We start from the raw sequence: 22521 nt of genomic DNA on the forward strand, positions 1-22521 counted from the left end.
CCCCCAGCCCAGGAAGAACCCCACACCGGAGCAGGGGGATGCCCGGAGGAGGCTGTGACCTGTGGGCAGCCCACGCTGGAGCAGCTCCTGGCAGGACCCGTGGGGAGAGGAGCCCAGGCTGGGGCAGGGTTGCTGGCAGGGCTTGTGACCCTGTGGGGACCCGGGCTGGAGCAGGCACAGCCTGCTGCACCCCGTGGGGGGGACCCACGCTGGAGCCGTTCACGAAGGCCTGCAGCCCGTGGGAAGGACTCATGCTGGAGAAGCTTGTGGAGAACTGTCTCCCATGGGAGGGACCCCACACTGGGACAGGGGCAGAGTGTGAGGACCCTCCGCCTGAGAAGGAAGGAGCGGCAGAGACAGCATGGTGGTGGACTGACCACAGCCCCCGTTCCCCATCCCCTGCGCTGCTTGCTGCAGAAGAGGTAGAGAATTCAGGAGGGAAGTTGAGCCCGGGAAGAAGGGAGGGGTCAGGGGGAAGGTATTTCTAAGTTTTGGGGTTATTTCTCATTGTCCTACTCAGACTTGAATAGTAATAAATTAAACTAATTTCCCCAAGTCAAGTCTGTTTGGCCATGACTGTAATTGCCAAGTAATCTCCCTCTCCTTATCTTGACCCATGAGCTTTTCATTATATTTTCTCTCCCCTGTCCAGGTGAGGAGGGGAGTGACACAGCAGCTTTGGGGGGCACCTGGCATCCAGCCAAGGTCAACCCACCACACACAGGTATTTTAATGCTACTGCATTATTCTGGGAAGATCGCATTTTAGGAACAACCAGGGATTAAAATCACCTGAGCATCTATGAAAATACTGTTCTTAAGCAACCATTACACTGAGTAACGAAAGAGCTGTGTGTCAGTCAACCCGTTTCATCCGGATTCAACAACATACCACCCTACTTCTGCATATTAAGGATGGACTACCAGGATTCGGCACAGCACCAGGAATGGGAGCCACCACCACCTGAGCTCAGGAAAGGCACCCCTTCCAGCCTCTGCAGGCTTTGGGTCTCCTTGCACTGGAGGTGTGCAGACTCTGCATTCAGATACATGTCACAAGATCCTTCAACTGCACAATGACACCTCTACCTGGTACCGCGATTCCACGCTGGTCCCCCACCAACACAGCAGCCATCATAACAGTAAGTGGCCTCCTTTCAATTTGAGTAGCCATGGAGGGATCAGCAGTCTTGGGCCAGACATCTCTCACCAGGAAGAGCCAAGCATATTGACTTTCTCCTAGACCTTGGTGCCTCACACGCCGCCATCCTGCTCTGCTTCAGGCTGAGCTCTTAACTTGCAGGGCCAAGCACGGTGCTGAGAAACCTTGCAGACAAGTTCCAGGTCACTGTCAAGACACAGGAGACAGCCAGATCCCCTCTCTCTGAGGAAAAGGCCAACCCATATTTACGTCCATGAAGCTCCAGCTAAAATGAAATTTTAAGATTCTTATGACAAATGAAGTAGCAATGGCCTGGTTAAGCAGCCTGCGACCATACAAAGTTTGTTGCTTAGAACGATAAAGTTGTGCCACCTACCACAGTTTACATTTGGTGCTTTACAGACTTCAGGGGTCTTTATTTTACTTTTTTTAAAGGGAACTGCTGACTGACCAGACGTGTACCTGATGAACTCTATTTGTAGAGGCTGGACAGACAGGCTTTATTCATTCAGAAAAATTAAATTGCAAGAACTGCACATACTGTCCACAGGCTTAACCTTTAGACAAACCCATTTAGACTGACAGGTATTCAGCCACTTTCTAACAAAGCACAGACAAGAGCAATGACAAATTTCTATTGCCCAGGGCATACAGGACAGGCAGGGCAAGACATCAGAAACTATAAAGACTTTTATGAGTACAAATTCCTGCTTGCCCCTGAACCCCAGAATTCACCTCCTGCCCTCAGCGCAGAGCCTACCTTTTGTCTGCCTGCAGTTATTTCTAATGCAGCTGTAGCTAAAAGGCCCACCCCTTACAGCTGGAGAGGTCTGGCCAGCAAAGAACCCGCACCACCAGCCAGAAAAAGTAGTCACCAAACTCTCATGAGCTGCCAGGGTCAGGAAACCCAACTGCCCAAGGCATCAGCTCAGCTTCCTCCATGCTACAGCACCAGCCTTTACCACCGACTTGCTGCATTTTATAGGTAAATTGCTCCCCACAGGGTGACTCTTGCGCAGACAGCTCCAGCATCTTCATGGTATGCAGCCTCCTTTCCTGACTGTGGCACTTGGCACAACAACTCTTCCTGCTAGCCTGCTACCACAGGATTAAGAGAAGAGCTCAGAAGCCAACAGCCCAGATGATTAAGGGCATTAGCAATCTTCCTTTAGAGGAAGCTGCTTCTGGGCTTCAGTTCTGCCATGAAGATTAACCATTTCTAGTGGTTTTGCACCTGCCCCGAGATACTTATGCCTGGCCACTGTCCGACAGCATCCTGGCTTCAGCTGGGATAAAGTTAATTTTCTTCTTAGTGCTGTGGTTTGGATCTAGTATGAGAATAATGCTGATAACACACTGATGTTTTAATTAGTATAAATATTACTTAGCAACAAGTCAAGGACTTTTCAGCTTCCCGTGCGCTGCCAGTGAGCAGGTACACAAGAAGCTGGGAGGGAGCAGAGCCAGGACCTGAAGCAGCCAAAGGAATATTCCATACCATTGAGTGTCACGTTCAGTATGTAAACCTGGGGGAGCTGGCTAGGAGCCACTGATCGCTGCCTGGGGACTGGCTGGGCATGGGTCAGCAGGTGCTGAACAGTCATACTATGCATCACTTGTTTCTTGGGTTTATTCCTCTTCTTCCCCCCTGCCCCTTACAACTACTATTATATTTTACTTTATTTCAATTATTATTCTTATTTCAATCTACAAGGTTTTACCTTTTTCCAATTCTCTTCCTTATCTTACCAGGGCGGAGGGGGGGGAGTGAGCGAACAAGCGGCTGCGTGGTACTTAGTTGCCAGCTGGGGTTAAACCACAACAGATAGTTTGGACTAGACCACCCAAAAAAGTCACCCCAGACAAAGCCATACTCTGTTAGACACCTCTTACATTTGGCATTCTCTTTTCTCCTTCCCCATCAAAAGCAAGTTATTTGCATGGCCTTTGGGTCTTCTGTACTTGCCACTGAGCTCAAAGAGAACTGAAAAAGACTCAAGAACTTTTTGGTGGGGCCACAGGATCAGTGTACTAAGTCTCCAACAGTGGTCAGGAAGGAGTGAGAGGGTGGAAGAGCAGAAAAAGGATCAGAACAAAAAAAAAAAAAAACAAAAAAACACTTTCAAGAGAAACTCTTCATACATCTTACCTCCCCTCAGGCATCAGCAGTGCTACAACTAACTTACTTTCCCATTTCTTAACTTCGGGAACAGTGTCTTAAAAGGGAATTAGTCACACAAAAGCCATCACATTTGGCATGCCAAAACAGCCAAGGTCTACCACTTCATTACAAAAGACAGCACAAGTTATTCAGTCAGACACCTCGGCAAATGAATCGCTAGAGGTAACTACGCAATAACAGGCAAAGCTGTGCTTGCCCCAAGGCTACCAAAGCACCAGAATGAAACAAGCCTTACAGCAGACTTGATTTTTCCACTCCAATTTATGATCCCACCAAGTTCAAATTTCGTGTCCCACCAGAATGGGACAGATAGGTGCAAGGACCAGCAGAGCAACACGCACCAGCTGCTGTTCGAACTGCCTGCCCTCCTGCTCTCTCCCAGAACGAGACATTGCAAGCACGTCCCGTTCTCAGCCCTTCTTCGGTGTTCCCGCAGCAAGTCTGCCCACCCTGGGCAGGCCACACCACCCCAGCCTTTCAAGCTTACCACAGTATCACTCTCTCTCTGTCTCCAAACTGTTAAGATAGGGCTCAGCTGGACCAAAGGTCAGAGCCTGCAGCAACTCGCCCACTGGGCTTCTTTTGCCTCCTACTGAGCTCCCTCACAAATGCAGCAACCACCAGATCAAGCAAAGGGGCTTGCAGCCCCCGGCCTCTGCAGGAATAAGTCAGCCTGATTCAGCAGCCATCAGCTACCACCACTGCTGCAGCCTGGTAGTAACACAGCTGACAGAAGCACTGACAAAAAAGAATCACTTTTTTTGCATATCCCTCCATTAATAGTCAAGCGCAGAAGGCTCGTGAAAGCAGATCACATTTTAAACACCACCTTCCCCTTCTCTGGTGCTTTGCATTACCTATCAAGCAAATCTGGATTATTTCCTTTTCAAAGGTGAGGAAATTGAGCGATAGCAGAAGTTTATGTTTGACTATCACCCAGCGGCAGAAGAAGAGAGCAGCAAGGTCTTTAATCCCAAAGCACAAACCAATCCACTAAATCAGAGCTACTGAGGTAATTAATCCCTTCAACTCTTCAAGATGCAAAACTTCTTACTTAAAATGTAACGCTGCAGCCTTTCCTTTATAGTAGTTGACAGAAAAGCATTCTCTGGATTTACCAAGCAGAATATCTGTTAACAGAAGTAAACCGGTTCCTTGGAAGATGTCAGAAAACATCCATGAGCTACTATGGCATTCCAAGATTTTCCACCAAAGCGTTCCTCATCCACTTTCACCAGATTATACAGGGGCCCTTTTGGTCTACATCCATCTTCAGACCTCAGCCTTCCCCAAAACCTTTACCAGTTCTCCATACAAAGCGTGCTGAGGAGGAGTCCTGCAGCTGGCCCTCTTCCTCCCGCACCTCACAGGAATAGCCACCTACATAACAAACAAGAGACTTACGGGACCTGGTAAACACAGAGGAAACACTACAAGTGACCCTTTTTAAACCCACTGGCACTAGTCTTTAATAACATAGAAAATACAACTTTCATTAATCATCTGACTGCAATGCTAAAAGAAACACAGGAGTCCATATTTAACGATCAAATTCGATTCTGCATGTTGATTAACAGTTAATTGTAGCATCTGATGTTGATTACACAGGCTGAAATTGAAGAAACCCAAATGGTGTAACTAGATTTCTAGGCATGTTCTGGATGTTGCTGCCTCTTACCACAGCACCATGGTATGACATTAGAATATGCACTGTAATCACTCCTAAACAGGAGATTCTAAACCAGAAATAAACACATGCAAGACATCCTCTTCAATGCAAATCATACACAACTAAATTCCATACATCACAAATCCTTCCAGTGTAAGGCAACACACTTGCATTAAAGGTAACAGATGATGTCTCTTTAAGATGACTCCAAACAGGGCTGGGCATGGAAAAGGAATGGATTTTCTTCGAGTAGCACACAGCCGTATGAAGATGCCCCGCCATACTCCTCAGATACTAATAATTACACATGCCAACTCCAAAGCAAGAGCAGTCAAACCAAGGAAGAGGACAACTACAGCAAGCTGTATGTTTTCCTGTGGCAACAGAACAGTGCTACTGCACATTAACAGACTTTCACGTTTTGTCTTTAGTCACACACTGCCTCAAACACGTCTCCTTCGTACCTCTGGAGTATTATAGGACTGTGGCACTTTATCACGGATGGACAGTTAAACATGCTGAAGATTAAGTCTGCAAATAAACGGAGACCGGAAGGAGCCCAGGTAAAGATATCCATTGTGCTCGTGTGCCTCGCTAACATAAGCTGCCATCACTCCACTGGGATCATGAAAGCTTCTTCGGTAGGATCCTGTCTCACTAAGTTCAACAACAAGGCTATATTTGGGCACAAACTTTGTCACAGTTTCCTGACTCAGCAACTAGAAGAAAAGAAAAAAAAGAAAGTTAACAACAACAGATTTTGTCCTCCACAGTTAGATCTCAGACACTTACACAAAGACCACTCCACACTCCTTGGAAGAAGCAGCTAAAAACACAAGCACACGTTTTGAGTAAACACTATTACATAGTCTTAACACATAAACATCTGAAAAGCCAACTTTTTTTTTTAAAAAAAAAAAAAAAAAAAAAAGACCAGCAGAAGCATACTTTACTCCATCACTAGGCTGAAAGGATGTCCATGCAAGAGACATCAGCTTGTTCTGGTGCACATGATGCCAAGTAGCAGGCATCATGCTCTGCTCCCCATAGCATCACTTTGTTCAGGCTGCTACACTGCACCAGGAGAGATAACAGGTTTTGCAGGGACAGCACAGTTTGCTTAGCTGAAATGGCACTTCCATCCTAAACATTACTTGTTGATTTTTTTTATTTGGGTTTGTTGGGTTTTTTTTGAGAACAGAAGTATTGTCAAGTCTTTGTACTGTTTAAGAAGCACCATGCCATTTCTTTAGCATCAGATATTCCTTACAAAATACATTATACTTGCTCATTCTCATCCTAAAGGGGTTACGACATAAAAACAGACATACTGAGTCAGAACAAAGTGTCACCTAGCAGCACACATAACATATACACTGTCTCCTAGGATGCCTAGGGTAGTCATTAGACCAGGTCAGACTTCCCAAATGCTCTCCAGACACCTGGCAATAAGGAGTTTAGGCACTTCAGGTACAAAGGTGAAGTCTTCACATATCCCAGTGTAGATCCTGTGTTGCTGCATGGCTAGAGCAGAGATAGTCTCTTTTTCTTTCTGAGATCGAGATGGAAGACAAATTAAGAGATGTGTACCTGCTACTCAGAGAAGCAAATGTTAGTTTTACTACCTATGAATATATAAGGACTGTTCTCCCTGGGGAGAACCACATTTTTAATCACAGAACTAAAAAAATTTTAGAAATCTTCTTGTGAAGAGGAAGAAACAGGACAAACAAATATTTATCACTTCCATTCCTATACCAAAGGTGATTTTTTTTTTTTACCTTAAATAACATCCTTTTAATCCATGGTTTTTCAGACAAGAAATCCAACAAAGAAAATCCAGGATTGGGCCGGACAGCTGACATAGCTACCCAGTATCCTCCAGAGCTGCTTAACCTGATATTATCTGGAAGACCAGGCATATTCTCAACAAACACGTCTGCTCCACCTTTCATCAGCCCAGACACATAATACCTGGAAGTTACAGATAGTAGGATTAAACTACTTGAGTTAACATGTCCTAAGTAATAAATAAAAGTTCCAAAAGGAATTAACTTAAATAAAATTATTTTTTTCCTCATTTTCATAGAGGGAAACACAGCACAGCCACATACCTCTCCCCGGGCAAAAGGCAGCTTACCCACTATGCTCAAGGAGCCCATGATGGAAAGATTATGCAGTTCAGATGTTTACAGTGAAAGAAAAAAAATGAAGTATTGATGAAGGCCACCTTCTTTGCCATTGATAACTAGGCACAAATAGAGTGCAGGGTTTCTTTTGTCATTCGACTCATTTAAACTACCTCTAAATAGAGAGCAGTAATAATTTCAGAAAAGTCATACTCACCTCCTGATTCTAGCCATGGTTGTCTCCTGCACCAGAACAAAGTCTTCTGCAGGAGAGAGCTGGACACCATTAGGAAACCTCAGCCCCACCATTAAGACTTTCACTTCTTTTGTTACTGTGTCATATTCAAGCAGGCTAAAAAGAAAGCATTATATATGGTTTTGAGTGAAGACAAATTATTTATTCATCTTGGTTTAATACTCCAGGCATTCTATCATCTCTTACATGAACTTCACCTAAGTTAAAAAGGCACAAGAACCAGGAAGCATTTGTTTATGAACAAAGAGAAATACTAAGCCACTTGAGACTGACAGCTTTCATGAAGGATTTAGGCTGAACAAAGCTAACACCTCCCCTTTTAAGATACATGTTCCATGCAAGTCCTCTTGAAGGAAAAAGAGGAATCTCATTTATTTTACTGCAGGTCTCATTAGCAACATCCACACATTTTCTCATCCTCTCTTGGACAGTGCAGCATTTACACAGGTGGTTTATAAAGAGAACAAGCTTGAAGACCAAGGAAGTAGTGAAGTCCATTCCTACAGCTGAGCTTACAATAAATTAAATGCCTTGGGGAAGAGATACTTGCCGCCCATCATCTGTGCCTTCCATAATCAAGAATAAGTAGTCTCGTCTTTGCCATTTGCTACTGGAGTCAGTGAAGTAGATTTTCCTCCCATCCCGGGTCACTGTAAGATCATTCACAAATGACAACTTCTGACCTTCAATTAGTGTTTTGGTTGACACAAGCATTTTTGTTTCACCTGGTTACAAAAACAAGAAAGAAAGAAAAAAAAGCATACAAGACAAGCTTTTGCATGTCCTGCCTCGGAAATGAGTTAATGCTAACATGAAATTAGCAGGCACTTCACATTTTTTTTCCATTTGTGCCTCTTAAGTAATAAGGTTTTGTGTTGTAATGGAACAACTCAACACAGTGTGAATGACCAGGAGAAAATACTCTCCAGGGTTTACTAGTTTGCTTGTTTCTGTTATGACTGAGCTAATTTGGTAGCCATCTGCCATCAAGAGGGGAGACCTTGATTATACCTCCTAGAGCCACACAGTCTGAGCCCTTCGGTTACATTTCACATAGCATTTGGCTAGCCTCCCTCTCCCCACCTGAAGCCAATCTGAAGATGTAAACTGAAAGTCAACCCTACACAAAAGCAACTATGGCCTTCTGACAGCACAGCTCCTAAAACTGAGATCTGGCTCAGTGACATACAATGAAGGGCACGATGCAACAGTGCTTTTCTCAGCAGGAACAAGTCACTTGATCTTCAGCCACACCACAATACATCTTTCTTCAGTTTCTATAGATTTGGGTTACAGGGAAGTTAAGAGCTCTTCACTTCCACACAGCGAGATCAAGGCAGAAATGAAAGTACAACAAGCATGACAAAAAGTTTTTGTAACAGCAATATTTTTCTTCCCCTGTATGAAAACTGAAGCAGCTACACAGAGCTTTATTCATGGATCCTGAGGTACCAATTTTGACAAGCAAAAGCATATGTCACCACAAGATAAGCCACTGGTAACTCTGATCCACATAGACAGATAGAGGAAGTGATTGCTACAAGACAATAAATATCAGGTTCTTGCATGGCATATTTCACCCAGACAACTCCAAACCACTTTAGAAAGAAGGCAAGTGTCTGGCAAAACTGCAAATGAAGCCCAGATCTGTCAGTGGAAGAGAAGAACTTCTGAGCAGAAAAGTCATACCTGTACCAGGATTAACTTCATAGAGTCCATAATAAGCATCTGCCACAAAAAGGGTGTTATTTGGCCCCACTCTGATGCCAAGTGGTCTTCCACACGCTGGCTCATCTTCACAAGTTCCTTAGAAAACAATTTTAAACAGTTTTCCAAATAGAAATAAATACAAGACATTCAGGCTACCTATATAGGTCACACTGTAGCTCAACAAAACTCTGCAGCCAGCACCACACACATTCATTAAAGAAACTATTCTTGCTCTCCTAGGTGTGAGTGAAATAGATATCCCCATGTTTTTACCAGTCTAGAGATAATCATAGAATTTGCCAGGCTGGTAGCTAGGTTAACAGCTGCCCCAAGTACGGCTGAAATGTCAGAAAATTGGATTTAACTAAATGCTGCTTCTCAGAAGGAATCAGTTTTACTGCAAGTTTCTCTCTTTTTTTATATATATATTAAAAAGAAAAAAAACCCCACACAACAAAAAAAGAAACACACACATGCACATCTTGGAACTTTCTTTTTCTGGAAGGGTCCAATGCTGTCATGAAACTGCTAAGACAGACACTGAAGACTTCTATACGAGGAGGAAGGGGATACTGCAAGTCTGAAGAATTTATCTATTTGAGTCCTGAAGAACTGAGAACTTCAGGACATCCATGGTTTGAAAGATTAACAAGAGAAACTCCTGGAGAAGAAGGCAGTCAACTACAGCCTTCCCACTTCCCTCCCCAACTTGAGGGGGCAAAAACTGAAGTCTAGGCTCCCCACTACCTCTTTGGCCCCAAAGAAATATGGCAGCATAACCTTCGCACCTGTCCCAAGTTCAACGTAGTGCTCTCTGTACAAGTCCAGTGGAAAAGAGCAGTGAAAGGTGACTTCACACCCACCTCAACCCACATTCACCCCCACGCAGCCGCTGGGGTCCAGCTTCCGATCAGCTGGCAGCAGGCTTCATTGGCAGTGGGTGCCAAGGCTCCCCTACCTGTTAGGCAGCCATAAGAGGGCTTCCAAATCAATCCAGATCCTAACCACAGGAACACCCACGTAAAATTACAAAGCTAAAGTGATGAACATGTCAATGCAAGCTACATAGAGATAGCAACAGTTCCTGTCCATAACTTCTGTCTAACTGGCAACCAGCACGGGGCTGCAGAACCTCCTGTAAGGTTCTACATCATTACCACAAACAAAGCTACCCAAAGCCCTGAGCACACACCAGCCAGGCTTCTCAGACCGCCCACACAGAACAAGATGGCCAACGTCAAGCTTCCCCACAGAAATGGTTCTGTTAATAAACAAGCCACCACCAGTTTTTCTCACTCAGTTCCAGAAATCTCACTAAATGAAGCAAGTAAGTGGTTCAGAAAGTGATGTGGTGTCAACAAGAAATAACTGCAATTCAGCAGTGAGAAAACAAATATCATGACCAATGGAAGATCTCTGCTAAAGTAGGTGCAGCCACCACAACCCCTCACTGTACTTACAGACAGAGGATGGGAAATTAGTACAGCAAGACACAAGGAAAAACTCCCTAGATGGGGAAGGTGGTACTTATTTTCAGAAATCTCTAAACAATTTGATCTTCCCCACTCACACATTATCTCAGAGTTCATTCCCTCACACTTGTTTAGGAGTCCTCATTTTATGGGGTGGTCCTTTATCTCAGAATCTTGCTGACTTCAGCTTCCATAAATATAAGGCCAGGTGGCTGCCCATTTTTTTCTTGTTTAGGATACATGCTTTTTCTAGACGGACTAAAAGACTAAAATTTTACTGCTGGGAACAAACATCCTTTGTTATCAAGAGCACTCATTCCTGTTCTTTTGACCCTTTGTTCTGCTTTTCCTTCCAGTGCTTATATACATATTTGCACTCATACTTCATTCATACAGCATGTTAGTACTTCTGCTAAAAACCTCTACAGAGGAAGATATGCACTTGCATGAGCAACCCAGGCAGAACACATTTCATCAACACAAGCTCTGACCCAGACATTTTCAGGTACATTATATTCAGAAGCTGTCACTCACCACAAGGACCATGGCCAATTCTGGCTATTGTTTGTATTTCCCCATCTTCAATCTTGATAATCTTCCCATCAGCTGTCCCAGTAAATAGCACATCTGCAGAAACAACCAGTGTGATTAGCTTGATCACAAAGCAGCAGCGGCAAACATCCTTCCACGTGATGCTTCTACCAGCACGAAGCAGAATTCACGTTTAAGACAAAGTGAACTAACAGTCTTCCTCAGTCATAGCAAAAGAATAAAGAAGAAAGGGGAAGATGAAGGCAAATAAAGAGTATTTGGTTAGATTTCTTGCAACTCAAATAGAAGAGACAGGATTTAAGCCTTAGGAGTTATGAATATGGTATACGAAGCTTTTCATCCATTAGTGGTCCAAATCCTTGGTTAAAGGTGGACATATTGGGTAGATCCCTCTGGGAAAATTTCTACATCATCATAAAATGTAATCAGGCAGTGCATCCATCTTACCACTCTTCAATGAGAGAATGCCTAGATAAACCTTCTCATTCTGATACAGTCCACATAGGCTACTGGACACCTGCCAATGCTCGTATTGTATCAGTTCTGGAGAAGAATTTCAAAAACCATAGCAATTAACAACCACTCAAATAAAAAGCATTGCCAAATGACTATATCCATGCCAAGCAATGTGATCGCACAAGACAGACTCACTGAACACAAACAACACACAAAACTTTTTGATACAACCAAATTAAATGAAAGACCATTGGATTAAGAGAGTCTATTACCTGGGCTTTTCCATCTCCAATTTAGCTGACATTTAAAGTTTGCTAATTACACTTCTAAAAGGGACTAAGACTTCAATGTTTATTCATACAAAACTTATTCCCAGTCAGTTTGATTATTTCACCCGTAGTTCAGTTGTCCCTTGCAGAAAGGTTTCAGTAAGGAGTTTCCAATGAGATTGATGAAATTAGGTAATAGAAAAAAAAAAAAAAAAAGTAGCTTCAGGTAGTCACTTTAGCACACCGTTAACAGAGCTAGGTAGAAAAAGCATAATCTGAGGAAGGAATTTACAGTTGTTCCTTGCCGAGTAAAATAATTTTAAAATACTTTACTACTTTATTAGAAGCTATAGCAGAAGAAAATAAATGATACAGCTACTAAGCACCTCTTGTACTGAAGGATATTTCAGTAAAGGCATTGCTTGCAGCTCCCACACCCTTTCCTTTTCATATTAAAACAATCAAAGACTCCTGTCAAGAGTAGTTTCTAGCCTTACCCCCATTCAGGAGGCACAGGGGAACAACCCCTGCACAAAGCTGTTTCCTATTACGTGGCTGTCATGCCATTGAGTCCAGCCACCTCATTAGAAACTGCTCAGAGGTGACATGGGTTTGTGATCTGGGGAGAACACATGTGCCAGAAGGATGGCACCTGTAACGCCTGCAGGCACACTAAAATATCAAATTGATAAACCAGCACATTTACATTTTTTCTGCCATGTAAAGCAAAAATGAACACCACAAAACTCAGCTCCCACAGAGGCAATAAGCATTCAAAGAGTAGGTAGTACCCTGTAAATATTATTTCCCAGTTAAGAACTAGCCAAATGAAAAACGAGACCACTTCCTTCAAACATAAGTACCCCCCGACTACATTGCTGATACTTTCAGCCCTGGAAGACAGGGATTTTTAATCTGGCAACAAGATTTATTTTATTCTGGGGAAAGAGGAGAAAAGCAGTACATAGCAGCCAGCTTTTGCTGCATAACACATGTTTTATAAAAACCTGTCCAGTTTGTTATGTAGGGCTATATTGCTGAACAAACCGTTGTCTATGGAGCAACATTTGAAGACCCTTCCTTAAAAGCTTATTTTGGCAGTGCTTACCCCCAATATTGACAATGGACTCGGGTCCGACCAGCTGATTTTCCCATAGCCGCTCGGCTTTACGCAGCTTGATATTGGGCTCTAGCACACCGGTCAGGAGGGGAGGCTCCTTCAAGCTAGAAAACAGAACGCAGACCTCGTGATCCTTTGCACTAATCTCTGCAAACACTTTTGAGCAACGTATTGGATCATTTTTTTTCCTAGTTTGCCAGCTCCTGCAAACCTGACCTATGCTTTACAAACAGTATATTTCAAAAAAGAAAACACAGCTAACAAGCTGAAAAATTTACTCTTGTTCATTAAGGATCATAATTCATTCTGATGATCAGAGAAGTTGGTGTTAATGTGTTCCTAAGATGTATCTGGAAAGCTATACAGTTTCAAGTCCAAAAACATGTTCCTAGTTCATCTGTCTTACACAAAGGCAAAGATTTCTGCATTGCCACAACACGAAAGAGTAACTGCGCCCTTACTCAGCCAAATAGGTTGTTTGTACCCGAATATCTTTCCTAAGTAGATATATGAAAACATCTGAGGAAAAAAGTTTTAAAATTTAAAAGCCTGGCATTTTAAAATACACCAAGATCTGACACTGTATAGTACGTTCAACACAGAGACAAAAATATTTTTTAATCACTAACTAGCATACAACTAGGGAAAAAAGTGTTCTGGTAGTTTGAACACTAGGAAACACGTGCTCTTGTACCACGCTGAAACATACATTCTCGTGCATGACTTGAATGCATTCTCATAGAGAAAGACCACCTCAAAGGAGTAAGTTACACAGAAACTTAAAGGGTATTGAACTGAAACCTCAAAATGACAAAATAAGGTCCAATCTTACAAGCCCTTTTTCACATAAATAACCAGGTTCAAGCTAACTGGATTTCCAACTAACTACAGAGATACGGAGAAGGAAATAGTAAGATGCCTATGCAGCTTCAACTTAAACATCAGGCTCCAAAGCCCTGTGCTTGAAATCCAGCCTTAATTGTGCTGACAAATTTGAGTACGTTTCAGTCTTAGGTTCTTAAAAACTCACACATAAGGCAGCTCAGTCTTCGTGAGTTAAGGATTTAAAGTTATTACTAAAAGCTGCATACACGCCCAGGGTGCTAAGCTCATTAAGTGTTCATTCACAAGAGTAAGCTAAATCTCCCTAGGCCTTTTTGCAAGAATTTTCAATTTTTGTTGTTGTTGTTAAGTAACTCCTTATATGACCATAAACAAATGCCTTCCACCTGTAGAATCTTAAAAATACAAGGTTTCACTCCAACACTTGCCCAGGTTCACAGGATCCAGAACATTTGTCACCAACCACATCGCAACTCTACTACTCACATGGTCAAAATGACTACAATTTCCAGAGCTCCAGCGACTTGGGGGTGGGGGGTAGTCAACTGAAATCGCAAGCTATAAAAGCCAGGACAATTGAGGGAAAAAAGTTCACAACACAATTCAGGAGGAGAAAAAAAATACATACTTTTATCTGTCTGGTTACAGACAGCAAACTTTCCTTGAAGTATGTATTAGTGCAGTGGCAACACCAACTGAATTACTAACTCCTGCCCACAGGAGATTTAAAGCAGAGTTGTCTTTATAACGCTAACAAAGTCATTTCCCATCCCCTCTTCCAAGCATTACAGAGTTCCAGATAAGAATAACAGGCCTTCAGATAAGAACTCATTTGCGGGAACTTTGGACAGTTGCGCTTGCAAGCAGAATATCCTCCCTGGGATCAGTATTAACCAAGACAGGCTCATAGAGAAAGAACTTGAAATAAATCAGAGTTGCAGGAATTTCACATGGAGTTTCACAGATCACATCTGCTTCCCTCCCCCCTTTATTCCTCATTATATCCAGCAGCTTACAGGAATAACACCACTGCTGGCAAACAAGATTTCTAAGCATTCTTTACCAAAGGGATTGATTCAGACAGCATCTACCTCCTCGAGCTTTTTCAAAACTTTTCACAAACATGACACAGAATCATCCTATCTAATGTACGGACCCGAACCGCTTCTGGCAGTGCAGGTAAGAAGCTAATTAAGAACGTACAGCAATATAAGCCAGTGATCTGGGCAGGAAGAACAGTTCTCCTGGTCTTGTAAAAGGGACTTAAAGTTTTAAGAAATGTAAGTGTGCAGAACACTGTTACCCGGGCCCACAGTTAGACCAGGGCTACATAATAGGAAAAGCATTCTAGACACATCCTGTTGGCTTTCAGAATTACTGTTCAGTTGCAATCCATTTCAGGGAATCGGGTTTTGTTAACCCAGCCACAGCAGAAAGGGTTTCGCTATGACTTGCAGTGATGTCTAACAGCCTATTGGAAGGACTTGCAAGTACTACCCAACCACATTAACAGTTTCCTTCAACTCCAGAGATATTTAAAGCGTTGTTGTTCCTTTACATTAAGAAATTAGCAAGCTGATCATAAATACCTATCAGATTAAGCATTTTCACTTACTTCAAAATGCCAGGAGCACTGAACAACCTGACTCCACCCTATGCTAACAAAGCATTTCACACACAACTTCTCCCAACACAGGTCACATCTCTCACAGCTGATTTGCTGTTACACTACACATTTGATACAGATCTCGATTCAGATGTTTATGAATCCAGACAGGGCAGAAATCACCTAGCTGCACTACTTTACGAGATCTGCATTTAAATATAACATCACCATATGGTTCCGCTGGTACAAAGCACCAAATCAACCCAGTCAGGTTATCCATTTCAATTTCCACCCTCAGAGAAATAGGCTCTCTGACAGAACTACAACAGCAAGGGGTACGGCTTGGTCCTTACGGAAAATGCAGTTCTCATCTCAGAAGGCAACAGTGCACGTAAGTAAATCATAAGCTCCACTGACAGCCACAACAACAGAAAATAATTTTCTAGATTAATGATCAAAGAAAGTAATTCAGCTCCTCCAATGATCAGTAGTGACACAACTGCATAAGATAGCTCAGAAACAGACTGGGTATGTGAAGCAAGCCACAGCAATGGGTAACTCTGCAATTACTCCCCAGTTTCTTAATTCAGTTAGAACCACTTTACACAGCTCACTGGTTTGCTGGGGAAAAACAAACAAACCAACCAATTAACCTCCAAAACACTACAGAACACCTATGAGAAGTTATGCTTCAGTAACATTTATTTCAAATATTATGTTTATTTCAAAGCAACAGCTTACCTTATAGACTGAGGGTCTATAGGACAATCCAGTAGAACAGTTACTCCAAGCAGGGGCACAGTCAGAGATGCAGCCAAAGTCAAGAAGGTAACACGGAACACCTTGCTGCTGTAAGTACTGCCAAAACGAGACAAGAAATAGGATTAACAAGCTAAGCTGTTTTAAGATCCAATAACCTTTAAAAATTCTTTAAGAGCCTATTTTCTTCACAAAAGGAACCAGAAATACTTTTGTTCAACCATCATCCTGAATGACCTTTAAGGTCCATTTTGAACTCCTTAGGAAAACAGGAAGGGGTATTTATTCAGTCTCAGCATCCCAGCATCATACGAGGCAGAGTATTCTCATCCACAGGTTTCATGCACGCTACAAGTCACAGCTAACTTAAGGAAAAGAAAAAAAAAGCCACCCAAGAAATGGCAGGGAGGTGTGGTTTGGTTAGGATTTTTTTAACTTGATCTTCAGTTTTGACAATGGTTTCCATCCCAGCACAAATTTTAGATGAAAAGTTCAACTAAAACAACAAACATTACAGGCAGTTGGTTTGAAACCCAAGCCCCAGCACACAAAAGAAATTAAGTATCTTCTATTTAACCATGAAAACACACAACAACAACAAAAAAAACCTGGAGAAAAAACAGATTTTGTTCTTGACAATTTCAGAGGCGTTTATCAGGCATTTACAGAGGAAAGCACAGTGCCACGCTCAACAAATCCTAGCCTTGAACTGGAAAAACAGCTCCCAGTTTTAGCTACTCTGAATAATTCACTGTCACGGCCAGCCAGTCTCCTTGCAGGATCAATTAAATAAAGGCAAACAGTGCCTGATGGTTCTGCATTAATCCTTGGACCACTTCCACTGTTTTGCCCTTCATTAGCCAATCATTCTTGCAGTAGGAAACATGAACTACTGCCCAGAGCCCAAATGTTGTAACTGGGGAGATAATGACACATGCTTGCAGTACTGGTACCACCATCAAGGTAACCTTTGGGATCAGCGGCTAGAACAGCAAGGACAGAACTAGGCCTGGAGTTGGTCACTGCTTGATTGCATGCACAATGTACAGAAGTTGGACGATTCATAATCCATCCCATCTCTTCCGTGATGGCACAATCGCTGCTAGCCCCTCTCTTCTGGCACCAGACATAGGCAGTTAGGATGGAGGCCTGTCCCAAGCCACTGCCCAAATCACCAGGCTTTGCTGAGGTGACTGCTACAAGGATGCTGACAGTCTGCCACGACGAGAACTGCTGCTGCTGCTAGCCCAAAGCCACCGACAGTTCAGCTTGCTCCAAGAAGTGCTGTCAGCCACCAAACCTTCCCCATCTCCCCCAAGGCACTGACCACCTGAGCCTACTTCCTCTCCATCAGCATGCCAAAGTACTCCTGCTATCAGATATTTTAAAAAATAAGTTTTATTTATCACACTCAGGAATGCAGCATTCCCATCATGAACTTCAATAGTGTTACAGCACTAAGCCCATCTCCACCTGAGCTGCACCAGGCTGGGAAACTGCTTCAAACAAGGTTCCTCATCCACACTGTCCTCTTCATACTTCCCAAGAGTCAGACTGCCCTTGTAATTAATTAGAAGAATTCAGCACTTCCTACTCTAACAGCAGATGTCTCCAAGAAGCAACAACCTCCCAGTCTCTTTCCTTTTGGATGTGGAATTGAGAGTGGATGGTAGAGATACCAGGCGATCCCCAAGTTCACAAAGACAAAGACTTTGTCAGGCTTGTCCTTCCACTGTACTTCAAAAGATGAAGGCTCAAAACTAAGAGATTAAAAGTACTGTCAACAGACACCCGAGCATCTTTGTGACAGCTGAGAATAGCTCACACAAAAGGAAGCAGATAAAGATGAATGGGAACTCATCTGCCAAAGCTAACTTAATTAAGAGCTCCTGAAAGCATGATTTAAGGAAAGGCCATATTCCTGATCCCCATTCAAACTTGCAAGAAATTGACAATAAAGGAAAAAGGCAGGAAGAATGAGGTGACAAGCAAACTCACACTTCAAGCCTGCAAAACATAAGACCTATTTTAGACAGTGATGAAACTACAAGAATTTAAATAAACACCAACAAGTTTAAAAAAAGATGGCAATTAAAAAGTCAGCTGCTCAGAACCCTTATAAAAGTAAAGAAACAAAACATACCCAATATAAAATACTGACAACTAAGTCACTGACTGGTCACTGGAAAGAATCTGTGAAGTAATGGTTCACCAGCACTGATAAGCAAAACAGAAATCTTTTGCTAGTTGTGTCTCTGACAACTAATCCTACATGGACTCCAGCCACAAAACTCAATAATGCAACTTACCAGGGCTCCAGGTATAACAACAGCAATTTAGTGGTCACCAAAAACTAAAAAGAGAAGCCATCGCACCAGGTCTTGAAGACACAGTAGGCTGGGAAGAGGATACTATGGGTCACCATAGCCACAAGTCCAGGCTGCCTCATCCTCTTGGCAGAGGAACTACTGGGGGACCAAAGGGAAAGCAACTATCATCAAGATTTTCTGCCAAAGCTCTCAGCCAGAAAAAAGGCAGCCTCCGGAATTTCTTCCACTGGTTTCATGCAGGACAGTAGCATGAGAATACGGCCTGTGGATACTCTGGATCATTGCTGGAGTCCTAGAAATTAACTGATTTGAGCAAAGTTACCAAGAGAGGCTGAGGCCAGGAAGAGCTGCCTCTCAAGCTGAGAGATGCTGATGAGTCTTCTTCAAAAAGAGGCCTATGCATGCAAGCCATCATACACAGCCTTTCACTCCGATGACCCTGAAGGGCAGAGATAAGAATCTGCAAGATACTCAGATCAGGAAAACACATAATAGATAGTGAACCAAAGTATTACAAGTCATCAACTACCTTATTCTGTAGAAGACAAAGCAAACATCACCACTTTCTTAGCGCAGCTATTGCTTTTAGTTACAGCGAAGCTAGTTTTGTATAAAATCCCTACACAGAAAATTGTAAATGGAATGTTCTTGAACTCAGCCACAAACAAATGGACTGTTTATAAGGTTATTCTATTTCAGATACACAGAGACTAGTCGTTAAGCTGCAGATTACTCTTTAAACTATTGCCAAATATAAACAGACTAACCAGAGCTGTACAGGATTTAATCACGCGCACAATAGATCTGTGCAAGCCACAATGGGATAACTGTTATTTCTTGACTAGCAAAAGACAAACAGTACTTAAACAGACTCATAGGAAAAAACAAACAAAACCAGCCACAAATTAAAACTCTTTTTTTGGTCTTAAAGGAGGCGTCAGGCCCTGTCTAAAACCCTCCTCCCTCCGTCAGCCGTCTCCAGCAGAAGCGGGAGCACTTGGGAGAAAAGCCCCGGCTGGGGAGCAGGGAGGCTGGGGGTCCCCGCAGGCTGACACCCCCGGCTGCCCCAGCACCGACCTGCGCTGCCAGCCAAGCAAGGCGGCCGGCTCAGCGCCGGGGCAGCCAGCCCCTCCCCCGCCAGCACAGCCTCCCCCGGGGCACCGACCCCCGCCAGGGCCGCCCGCTCCCAGCACCGGTGCCTCAGCCGGGCCCAACGCCACCCCACGGGCCCGGGTCAGGACGGGCCTCCCAGCCGCCCCCACAGCAACCCCCCAACCACTCCCCCCTCCTCCACCCCCGGCCAGGCCAAGCCCTTCCCTCGGGCCAAGCCCAGCTCCCCCTCACACCACCCAGGCCCGGCCCGGGCCCTCAGCGCCCCCCGGCCCGCATCAGGCCAGGCCTTACCCCCTCCCACGGCAGGCCCCTCCAGGCCCCCCCGCCCACCGAGGAGGCGCCGCGCCGAGCCCCACCTGCCGTCCTTAGCCTCCTGCACCGGGCTGTCCTCGGTGATGACCTGCGGGCGACAGGACCGGCGCTGCCGCAGCCCCTCCGCCTCATTCATGCTGCCGCCGCCGCCGCCGCGCACCGGGGCCGCCGGCCCCGCCCTCTCACACACACCCGCGGAGCCGCCCCTGGCCCCACCCCTTCAGCCACAAGCCCCGCCCCTACGCCCCGCCCCCGCTAGCCGCTCGGGCCTCCGCGCTACCGGCCGGCCTGAGGGCACCTCGGCGCCTCTCCCGCTCGGCCCCGCCGGTGGGCAGCACGGGCTAACGGCCACCGCGCCGCCACGGGGAGCTCGGCGAGCTCCAGCGCTGCCTCCTGGGGCTGCCGCAGCCGGCCCTCCGCCGGGCGAGGCCTGGGCGCAGCGGGCCCCGGCCGCGGGGCCCGCACGGTGGCGCTAGCAAACCGCGGGGGAGCAGGCGCGCGTCCCCGCGGGGGGGCGGGCAGGCAGAGGCTCTGCGGCCCGGGAAGCGGCGCTTTCGCTGGCGACCGGAGAGCCGATGTGAGAAAGGGAGCGGCCCGGCCCCGCCACCTGCCTGCGCCCCTCACGGCCCGTGCCCCCGGGGGTGACCCCCGCCTTTGCCCGCCGCCGGCTCCCCCAGCACCACCTTCGCTCCTCGGCGTTAACCGGGCGTGCCGGGGCTGCCTGGCTCCTCCGCCGCCGCGGCGTTCCGGGAGGGCCGAGGCCGGACCCACGGCTTTGCTAACGCCGCAGAACCCAGCGGTCAGCAAGCGCGCCGGGGCCAGCCCCAGCTCCGGCTGCCGGCACCAAGCCCGGGTGGAAGCCCCGGAAAGGCTGTTCGGCACCCAGCCCAGGAGGGAAACGCGTGGGTTCTCCCACCGAGAGGGGCTTTGGCCAGGAAAGGGGGCGGGGGGGGATTTCTCTGCTGTGAGCACTCAGCAGCGCTGCTCCCTAAAGGCACCCGCCTGTCTGACCAGCCACCTCAGCCAGGACCCCCGAGGGCACCCAGCCCTGCTGCCAGGCTGCTGTCACCCCTGAGGGCACACGGGGCTGAGGCGGAGGAGTACAATGGCATCCCCAAGGTCCAATAGGTAGGAAAGAAACTGAGGTTTCTGCATGCCAGGTGCAGAATAAGCACTAAAAAGCACTGGGTTTCCACTCTTCCAGCCTGCACAAACCAAAATGCCGAAGTCAGCTTTGTCACTGCAGACACAGGGAGTCCAGGCAGGTACGCAACAGCTACAGAGGAATTGAAGCAAGAATGAGAAATCTGCTGTGGCAGATCATTTGTTACCAGTGTTTGTAGGCTGGTAATTTTGCATGGCTGTGACCATTTCCACCCCAGAAGGTGGTTACATCCCCAGATACTTCTATCCAGGACAAAGCAGGGCTAAACTCACTGCCATGAAAAACATGGTGTGCCTCTAGACTCAGCCAGGAGACAATTTCCTGTCCCCAACTGTCTATTTTCAAGCTGAAAAAGTCATCTGTTCCTGCCAAGTTTAAAACCAGAAGCTTGTTGTTGAAATCAGTTTCTGTGGCTTTAACTGGCCACAGAAACAGCCTCTGAATATAATTGTATTAGGCTAGAAAACAGTCTCCATTTTACCAATAAATTATCAGTAAATAAATCAGGGCAGCTGAAGTAGTGAAACATGAAGTGAGGAGATGGGCACCTGCCTTTCTATCTAGCCCTTTCTGTAACTTGGGAGACACTTGCCAGAGGGTTGCAAGAACCAAGAGTGGCGCTGGAAGCTTTCCAGAAGCAGCTGCTGGAGGTAACTGGAGAAGTGGCTAATGAGGTTGTTAGGTGCCTGTCCCTGCATTACAGCCATAGAGTTATCCACATGGTATGCAGAGGGCAAAACACGATCTCCTTTACTTCTTAATGGACACGGCACCCTGCACAGGGTGTGTTCTGGGCACTTACTGATCCATGGCACCTGGGAACAAATTTCTTCTCATCTGCTCCGCTCCGGGACAGCTACTACACACTCACTTTCTACATGCTGCTGTCTCTCATGTTCGCCACACACATCCCATTTTCACTCCTTTTCTACCTGTGCACAGGACAAGGAGTTTAGCAGCTGAACCATCCGTATCAACTAATGGTAACTAATCGTTCTAATTACTCTGTTTGCATCACACAAGAAAATCATAGAATTACAAAATGGTTTGGGTTGGAAGGGACCTTAAAGATCCACTGGTTCCAACCCCCCTGCCACGGGCAGGGACACTTTCCACTAGACCAGGCTGCTTTACCCATCCAGCCTGGCCTTGAACACTGCCAGGGATGGGGCATCCGCAGCTTCCCCGACCAACCTGTGCCAGTGCCTCACCACCCTCGCAGTAAAGAATTTCTTCCTAACATCTCATCTCAGTCTCCCCTCTTTCAGTTTAAGGCCATTTCCCCCTTGTCCTATCGCTACATGTCCTTGTAAAAAGTCCCTCTCCAGCTTGCCTGTTGGCCCCTGTAGGTACTGGAAGCTGCTGTAAGGTCTCCCTGGAGCTGAGCAACCCCAACTCCCTCAGCCTGTCTTCACAG

At 45.5% G+C, this 22521-nt stretch overlaps 1 protein-coding gene across 3 annotated transcripts; it reads right to left on the reverse strand.

Moving 5' to 3' along the window:
* Positions 1-4882: 4882 nt before the first annotated feature.
* On the reverse strand, positions 4883-20132 carry LOC121096248 (adipocyte plasma membrane associated protein). Of its 3 annotated transcripts, XM_040612036.1 has the most exons (11): positions 19984-20132; positions 16167-16283; positions 12965-13080; positions 11579-11674; positions 11114-11206; positions 9087-9203; positions 7948-8122; positions 7359-7493; positions 6794-6986; positions 6455-6564; positions 5617-5731 (listed from the first exon to the last, which is right to left on the reverse strand). In XM_040612036.1, the coding sequence occupies exons 1-11, from the start codon at positions 20073-20075 to the stop codon at positions 5725-5727; spliced, it is 1251 nt and encodes a 416-aa protein (XP_040467970.1). In that variant the 5' UTR covers positions 20076-20132; the 3' UTR covers positions 5617-5724. The 3 variants fall into 3 exon arrangements, with proteins under 3 accessions (XP_040467969.1, XP_040467971.1, XP_040467970.1); XM_040612035.1 differs by lacking the exon at positions 6455-6564 and having other exon boundaries at positions 4883-5731; positions 19984-20130; XM_040612037.1 differs by lacking the exons at positions 6455-6564; positions 11579-11674 and having other exon boundaries at positions 4883-5731; positions 19984-20129.
* Between the last annotated feature and the right edge of the window lie 2389 nt (positions 20133-22521).

This window comes from Falco naumanni, chromosome 12 (assembly GCF_017639655.2).
Source record: "Falco naumanni isolate bFalNau1 chromosome 12, bFalNau1.pat, whole genome shotgun sequence".
Taxonomy (NCBI): domain Eukaryota; kingdom Metazoa; phylum Chordata; class Aves; order Falconiformes; family Falconidae; genus Falco; species Falco naumanni.